The 8629-nt window shown below is 43.1% G+C and overlaps 1 protein-coding gene across 1 annotated transcript; it reads right to left on the bottom strand.

Annotated features, from left to right (window-relative positions):
- Positions 1–726: 726 nt before the first annotated feature.
- LOC112406844 (HLA class II histocompatibility antigen, DR alpha chain) lies at positions 727–5462 on the bottom strand. Its single transcript, XM_024755850.1, has 5 exons — positions 5285–5462; positions 2997–3242; positions 2274–2555; positions 1809–1974; positions 727–1136 (listed from the first exon to the last, which is right to left on the bottom strand). Exons 1-4 carry the CDS (start codon positions 5361–5363, stop codon positions 1820–1822), a joined length of 762 nt encoding a protein of 253 aa, XP_024611618.1. The 5' UTR covers positions 5364–5462; the 3' UTR covers positions 727–1136; positions 1809–1819.
- Between the last annotated feature and the right edge of the window lie 3167 nt (positions 5463–8629).

Raw genomic sequence — 8629 nt, 5'->3', positions numbered from 1 at the left:
TACACTACCAAATGTAAAATAGATAGCTAGTGGGAAGCAGCTACATAGCACAGGGAGATCAGCTCTGTGTTTTGTGACTACCTAGAGGGGTGGGATAGGGAGGGTGTGAGGGAGATGCAAGAAGGAGGAGGTTTGGAGATGTATGTGTACGTATAGCTGATTCACTTTGTTATACAGCATAAACCAACACAACATTGTAAAGCAATTATAGTCAAGTAAAGATATTTAAAAAAAAGAAGAAAGTGGTAATGTCAATCTCAGTGTCCAATCTCATGCCTCCTTAAGTCTAAAATGCGTGGTGTTGATTTAGATATCCTGTTATGTATATGAACGCTCCTCTATTCTTCTCACCGCTCCACCACCATCTGTTCCCCACCATCTGTCTCATCCGTTATCAGAAGTCTTCCTTAGGATTTAAGATTCACTCTCCTGAAGATCCAGATATCTCATTGATTTGGAAGCTGAAGAATCCAAACCAGATTATGAACCTGTTGCTAAGTCATCTCTCAACAAATAAACTCTACTCTAGGGTTTTCTATATGAGGACCAGACCACAGCAACTGGATTGCTGGAAGATCCTCTGAATGGACTTGAGTCCTAATGAACCAGGCTATTTCTGATTAACTACAGAGCCTATAAGATACATTTAACATTCAGACATTTCAGGATGAAAGGATCACATATACTCCCCAGCCACCATGAAGAATTGGCTCAGATACCAAAAACTCCACTGAAGACCGACTCAAAGTTTATTGTATTCAGAAAAATCACAATTGCAGTCAGAAGAAACTCAAAATAATAACTTTACAAGAGATAGCCCATAGAATATTCAAAAGGTTCCATAGCAGAGAAAGGATCCTATGGGCTCTATTCCAAAGGCATTACATGGTGATAATAAAAAGACAGTGGAAAATGGAGGGAAAGCCAATACAGGAAGGAGCAATAGATAGGGAATAACTAGACATTAGAATTTGGAGATTGTAGAAGGCGTCTTTACTCTTAGAGTAGCTAAAGGGTTGGGAAGTGCTGAAGGATGGTTGCTGTCACTGAGGTGAAAAATCGGAGTACTGCTGGGTTTGTAAAGCTATTAAAGCAGAAATATCTTCACCGATCTTCTCTTTAACAAAGTCCATTACCTGTAGCAGGACACACACAGTTACTATAGAGTTTAAGATGAATATTTTGAGCTCTCACCTTTAGATTCCTTCCTCTTCACCTTTAATCCTTTGACTTTGGAACAGTCTCTTAGTATTTGTGTGACCGGTTGTAAATACAACCTTTCAAACCTTCCAAGTAAGCGTGAATGAGCAGACCACGCTTTACTTTCTCTTAGACCTTCTGACACTATTTTTCAGAATGGAGGGGCAAAAACAGGCTTTGGCCTCCAAGAGATTTCCACTTCATACAGTGACTCTACCCTAAACCCCAAAGAGTGAAGCTCTGGAAATGCTTCAGAACAGATATCCTGCTCAGGAAATATAAGCCAGGAAGAGTCTTAATCTTGAAGTTGACTTTCCCAGATCACAGGACTCAGTATTCTAATGTGAAACAATTATTTTAGGCACTGGAGATAAGTTCTAAGACAGGAGGTGTGGTTTTAGGGGCACATGTATGGAAAGGGACATAGGACTGTGAGGCTTTGGAATATCAGATGACGGCAATGTCTGATTTTGTCCAGCAAAGATAAATCAAGGGCCATGACTTTTGCACTTGTTTTCCCTTAAAGGCATCACATGTCCTTTCCCTCACTCTGTTTCCTTCCTCTGGATCATTCCATATATGTCTTCCTCTGACCACATCAAACCCACCTGCAGGTGCCTCACAGAGGCCCTCGGTGTTCAACAGTGTTGCCTTTGCGTACACCCTTGATGATGAAGATCGTCCCAACAATGATGCCCACCAGAGCCACAACCAGGCCCAGGGCACACACTGCGTTCTCTGTGGTCTCTGTGAGGGGGGTTGGAGCTTCATACTCTGGGGAAAAATAAATCAGAGTACAGAAGTAATGCATGTGGTAGGGAGCAGCACTTAGGATCAAATATAGGGTACTTAGTCAAAAGAATATTTTTTCATCAACTAAATAAGAGGAAGACAGGATGATGTATTAAGGGAATTACAGATTACAAGTGGGGAAAGCTGAGCAATGGGAGACCAGGAACAGGAACTGGAGCAGCTGTTATGAAACAGTTAGGGGACTTGTGGCCCCAAAGGGCCAGACACATGCATCACAGGAGAAAACCGTAAAATACAGGAGATTGAAGGATGGTTCTTACCCCAGTGCTTGAGAAGAGGCTCCTCCAAACCCCAGTGCTCCACCTTGCAGTCGTAGACATCCTCGTCTGAGGGCACGAAGGGGAGGTAGTGAAACTTGCGGAAAAGGTGGTCATTCCTGGGCAGGAAGACTGTCTCTGACACTCCTGTGGTGACAGGTTTGCCATTTTGAAGCCATGTGACATTGATCACTGGTGGGGAAAACTTGTTGATGAAACAGATGAGGATGTTGGGCTCTCCCAGTTCCACAGGGGTGTTTGAGAGCACAGTCACTTCTGGAGGTACTGGGGGACAGGTGACAGAAATTAGCCTCCCCTGCTTAACCCTGCCCTTCTCCCTCCCACCAAGGCTGAAAAAGCAATCGAAATTGTGCCCTGAGAATCTGTGTCATGGTCTCAGATACCCAGCTCTGATACCCTCCCCCATGAACGGGAACCAACATTGAGGTGTAAGATACCCAAGGACCTCATTCCTGGCTCCCCCAGCATGGATTCAGGGCAATGACTTTATGAGAGACTGTAGATGCTAGAGACGAGATGTGAGCACATCAAGAAAGAAACAAACTCATAAAGTTCTTGGGCTGGTGGCATGAGAATTTGGAGCTAGCATATGGCAAGAACAGGTCCCTGGGAGGGAAAGGCAGTCACAGTAACATAACCCAAAGAGCTGAAGTATCTATTTAAAGCTATAATTCCCAAGCCTAGGAGTGCAGCAGAGAGAGTTACCATTGGTGTTTGGGGTGTGGTTGGAGCGCTTTATCAAGATGTCCAGGTTGGCTTTTCCCACAGCCATATTGGCCAATGCACCCTGAGCCTGAAAGCTGGCAAAATTTCCAAATTCTTTAAGCCGCCACACTGTCTCCCTCTTTTCCATATCCACGTGGAAAATCTCATCACCATCAAAGTCAAACATAAACTCGTTTGATTGATCAGGGGACAGAGAGAACTCAGCCTGGATGATCACGTGATCCTCTGAAAAGACAAGAAAGGGAATTAGGGTGGGAACCAGGAGAGAGAGTTGAAGAAGAACCCAGGATGTGAGACACACACATGTGGGCAGGGGTAGTGGAAAGAGAGGGCCAAGTGGAAAGGAGGAGTGATGGAGAGTAGGGATGAGTGGGAAGATGAAGCCTGGGTGAAGGACATTCGTGTTCAACAGAGCTGGGAGTGGACAAGCAAAGGTTCAATGTAGAGAGTGTGGATTGAGGAAATGAGGGCTGAAAAACTAGAGTCTCGTGAAGCTTTTGTTTGTCTCTATGTTACTGCCTGAGAAATGATTCCCTCTTTAGAATTTCAGCAGTCGCCCCTAAGAGAGAAATGTTCTCTCACTCTCTTGACCTAGGAATTAAATAATTTAAGCCAGAATCCCAGGGCATGTCTCAGAGCACCATAACTCTAAGAAGAGAGAAACAATGTTTAAAAGGTTGGGTTTGAACTCTGGAATCAAATTAAATCTCGAATTCTCGTTCAGCTACCTAGTGATCTTGAGTAGATTACTTTATCTATTTATATGCAGTTTTCCCATTATATTCTACTGTGGTTTTGCTTCCATGTTGGGTTTGTTTTTAAGATGAAATGAGACTAGTTTTAAGTAATTTCTTAGTATATCATCGGGATTACAACAAGTACTTTAGCATCAGAAACTGCTTTATGTTTAAGGGCCAGACCCATGGACTATATAACTGGAGATTGTGGTACGCAAATAATTAAGTTTGAGATCTTGTAGCATTGTAGAGCACTCACTTTCCTGTATCCACACCCACACCCTGCATCCCTCTGAGGGAAGTACTATATTTGGATTGACCTCACCAACATTCCCTTGCACCTTAAAGATCTTTAGATTGAGACTGTCATTGAGGGACATATTCTATTATGGTTGATAGTGAGAATAATCTACACCAAGGGAATAATGGACTTGAAATAAGAAAGCTACAATTGAAGAGTATGCTGTCTCTGTGGTGCATGTAAATGAGCGGTGGCTTTTAAAATCTGACTGTCTATTGATAAACCTAGGGATTTATTTAGGATTTGCAGCTAGACACACACACACACACACACACACACACACACACACACATTCTAACTTCCTCTTTTAGCTCCAGGGGAAGCTATCTTTCCTGGAAGGCATCCTTGTATGTGGCTCTTTCTGGGCAATAAAAACCTACACTGTCATCATGGGTCTTGGAGTTAGGTTATTACTTTACTTATTTCCAGTCTACCTGCCACCTTCTTTGGGGGTCACTCTGGGCGAAGAATGTTTTTTCACAGTACACCTTCACAACGGCACAATATTTGCTCTGGAGATGGTAGAGAGTAATATCAGACACTTCACTTCCTTACTCAATTTTTCTACTCTCTTAAGAATATTATTAAGTTACAGCGACCAAAGATCCTTTTACGATCCACTGTAACTGGGGTTATCACCGTCCCAAGAGACAGTAAATTAAATGCAATTCATATCAGCATGGCTGCCCTTCCCCCTCCCTTGGGTGAACGGTTGCTTTTTGGTGATTTTCCTTTCTAGTGATCTTTAGTATAATGTCTGTGCTCCAAATAGGCTGACAGAATTGACAGGCCAAAAGATAGCTACCATGGCAAAAATAGTTAAGAACAGGCGCCAAGAAATCTCATATTTTTTTCTGACTTAATCCTCATGAAATTACATGAGGTTTTTAATTTTTACTAATTTTCCAGGAATGAAAATTTAAAGAGCAGAAAGGTATCTTGTTAATGCCTGTCAGAAAATATTTCCCTGAAAGTTTGGCTTATATAAAAGTCAATAGTATTAATCAGTATACAATTGAGTTTTGCTTCTCTAATCTAAATTTTACTTCAATTGCTGGTGAGCAGAGAACTCTTGTAACTACAATTTATTATAACATTAGAGTTAGACCGAGAAAATACCTGTCACTCTTCTTTTTCACTCCAAAGATTGTCTTTCAAATGTCCACAGTTCACTTCTGCGATGCTCTCAGAACTTATTTATCCCTACTTTTGATTCTTTCAGCACTTACCTGTGATAGCCCATGATTCCTGAAGGCTTATCAGGACAGTGATGAAAAATCCTGGTATTGGGACTCCAATTATGGCCATTTTCTTTTTAGGTGTCTCGATGAGGGTCAGTAGAGCTCAAGATGGGTCACAACAGACTGGAATACAAGTAAAGAGAATGTAGGGTTTCAGAGTCCGACTGATTAAAATTTAAAATTAGTTGAGCTGCAGCCAATCAGAAAAATCATTTGATATGACACTGCTGTTGCTAAGGGATGGGCTTTTGCAAAGGGTCCAGGAAAGGTGATGCTTTGTTCATTAGATGAAAAGGAACTTCTTAATCAATCAAACAAACTCACAACCAAACAAAAAGAACAAAAAAATCGAGTTTTCAGGAATGATGGGCAATCACTCAGAGACTCTTCCATCCCAATCCCAGTGCCAGAAATGGATCTGCCTGAAGCACATTAGTGAGGATAGAATCAATGGAAATATCCTAAGATAAGAGTTAGTGGCAGGTCATGTCTCTGTGCTGTGACAGCCGGGGAATTTATTTAAGGGACAGTAGTTCATCTAAAAAGAAGGTAAATGGTCAGGCTATGAGGAATGCCTGAATCTTGGCAGTGTTGGGTGATAGAGCTGCCCTTAAGGCGTCTCTTACTGCTTCAGGCTCCCTCCAGTGTCCTAGACTCCAAGGTGGCCAACTCTACCCAAGAGTTTGGGATCCCTGACAGTTCAGGAGAACATCAGAAGAGAAACTCTGAGTTCCAACACTCCCAAAGCTGGAGATGTATGGAAAGCTACACCTTGGAACGTAGGTAGTGGTTACTGGAGATAGTAGACCGGAAAGGGGGAAACCTATTCCTAACTCCCATTACCTTAAATATGTCCTGAGATTGGAAAAGACTTTTGGGCACATACGTTTCCTGAAGAATCAGATAGATGAATAAAGAGAGTAAATGGGGCAGAGCTTATTTCCTGGAAGACTAGAGATAACAACCGGTAGGAGGGCTTTACCATTACTTCCTCATGATGAAAGTTCTGATTCAAAGAATTTATCTTGATGTTCACTGTTGAGAATACTGAAAGTTAGCACATGTTGACTGACCCTCATTTTTTGAAAATATAGCAAAACAGAAAGGAAAGTGTTAAACCAACCCTAGAAAGGGCTGGAATCCAAATACTTCCAAGGAGGAGAGACCTGGCAGTGTGGCGGCTCATGAGACGGTGAGTTTACTCTTGAAGATCAGTCATGACACATATACTTAGGGTGGGTTTTCCACAGTGTTTTTTACACTGCTGAGGTCTCATCCTGCCCTACTACTCCCCTCCCAGTTCAGAAGAGCCAAGACTCTACACATGGCTGATTTTTGGATTGTATCTAAGGGCTTTTTTTTTTTTTCTGTATGCTGGCCTCTCACTGTTGTGGCCTCTCCCGTTGCGGAGCACAGGCTCCGGACGCACAGGCCCAGCGACAATGGCTCACGGGCCCAGCCGCTCCACGACATGTGGGATCTTCCCGGACCGGGGCACGAACCCGTGTCCCCTGCATCAGCAGGCGGACTCTCAACCACTGCGCCACCAGGGAAGCCGGTATCTAAGGGCTTTGAACATCCTCTGATCCTGACTTCTGGATGCCTGGGAGGACGCACACACAATTCTGCCCTAAAATTGTTGAGGACTGTGTGTCCTGGAGGCAATGGAATGGGCCAGAGGAGACTTTTACAGTATCAGTCTCTGCTGAGAGTCTGATCCTATAATTTAGGTTTGTAATCTTCTCTATCCTAACCTCCTCTAATCACACCTAACCAATATAATTTTTCTGTGCTTGCCCTTTGCTGGCTGCCACAATGCCTTGTTCTTACAAGATGCTCAATATATGTACAGTAAACTCAGAGACTATATATGTCTCTGTGTTCTACATGTTGTAATAGCACCTTCAACCCAAGATGTTGCTCAGCAACTTATGATGTCGTTTAGTCCTAAAACACTGATTGGTTCTCCTCATGAGATTACTAAACTGGGGAATCTTTAGAATAGACTTTGAGTTCCCTTTCTCTGTGATGAGAAAGAACTTTCTATTTGGACATTAATCATGGTTCCCTGTTTCCTCCTGACCCCTAACTTCCTGTGTGTTTGAGGGAATTTCTGAGGGCACCTGAATGAGGTTGTCTCGGTAGCGTTAAAAGGCGAGGAGCCTCTGTACCAGTCAGAGTTCATTCAGGAAGTAGAAATCCCTGAGGACACCCTAAATGGGATTATTTATTACAATTCTACTCTATTATAGGGAATTACACCTCAAAACTTTTGGAAGCCTGGAGGAGCACAAGTCAGTACAGACCCCTAACTTTGAGAGGGAGGGACCTGTAGGAACCACTGCTGACATCATGGCTCCTTTAGAGCTCAGGGGGAAGGAATGTCTTGGGAACACAAGGATGCTGCCAACACAAGATCCCTGTCTGTGAATCCTTGTATCCACGACCTGAGAAACCTTCAGCCTGTCTCTGCTTCCCGAATCTCGCGCTCCTAAGTTTCACTGGCAGAATGTAGACCACATTCAGAAACCGGGGGTAGGGAGAGCCTGGGAAAGGTAATATTCTTGGTTTTATTCCCTACTATACAGACAAGACCATAGAAGCAAATAGGAATTAAAAAAAAAGAACTACTAAATGCAAATATATCTCTCTACCTCTATCTCTGTATCTCTATTTCCCCCATAGTTCACTCGGGTTCTCCCCACAGTCCAAACTTAGAACCAGAGAAAATGTTATTTTGGAGTAAAAGGTGAGGGCTTGGAAATGAGATCGCTTTCTCCTTGGACCCAGGTCAAGTCTGGGACCTCTCTGCTTCATGTTTGTGTGGTTTGAGCTCTGAGAGCCTCCAGCCCCTTCCTTATCTGCCTTTCCCTCCTTTTCCCTCTAGCATTCAGAGTCTTCATGGTATTTCTCCTGCTGGGGACTTCCTACCAGAGGATCTTTGAGGATATTGATCTAGGCATTTCCTCCCCAAGTCCCCATGTAAAAAACTCTCCTTGTTCTCTATCATGTCTCCTCTCCATCCTGAGAGGGGGCAAAGGCTAATCTGCTGAAATAAACCCGTGTCAGACTGAAAACTGCCAACTGATGACATCAACAAATGTGCTGGGATGATGGGTTAATGGACCTTCCTAAGATGTCCTGTGTGAATAAAGGGGTCCGTGGTGTTTGGGCTCATCTCTACCCTGGGAGGATGAGAGTTTGAGAGTTTGATTCATTTTTTTCTTTACCTCCACTTGAAATCTGATGTTTCAAAGGCCTGAGTTTGTACAGGCTCTCAGGGGTGCAAAATCACTTTTCTTTGTTTAGCTTTTGTACATAAGGAATTGCAGA

The sequence above is a fragment of the Neophocaena asiaeorientalis genome, unplaced genomic scaffold, assembly GCF_003031525.2.
Source record: "Neophocaena asiaeorientalis asiaeorientalis breed wild unplaced genomic scaffold, Neophocaena_asiaeorientalis_V1.1 scaffold962, whole genome shotgun sequence".
Classification (NCBI taxonomy): domain Eukaryota; kingdom Metazoa; phylum Chordata; class Mammalia; order Artiodactyla; family Phocoenidae; genus Neophocaena; species Neophocaena asiaeorientalis.
This window is presented reverse-complemented; position numbering and strand designations above follow the sequence as displayed.

Bases quoted from the DNA above. Each gene is read 5' to 3' on its own strand.
- LOC112406844 (XM_024755850.1), bottom strand. From the start codon at position 5,363: ATGGCCATAATTGGAGTCCCAATACCAGGATTTTTCATCACTGTCCTG. The intron at 2,556-2,996 runs GTAACTCTCTCT...CCTGTCCCCCAG, and splicing joins CCACACCCCAAACACCAATG to TACCTCCAGAAGTGACTGTG. The intron at 1,975-2,273 runs GTAAGAACCATC...ATTTTTCCCCAG, and splicing joins GCCTCTTCTCAAGCACTGGG to AGTATGAAGCTCCAACCCCC.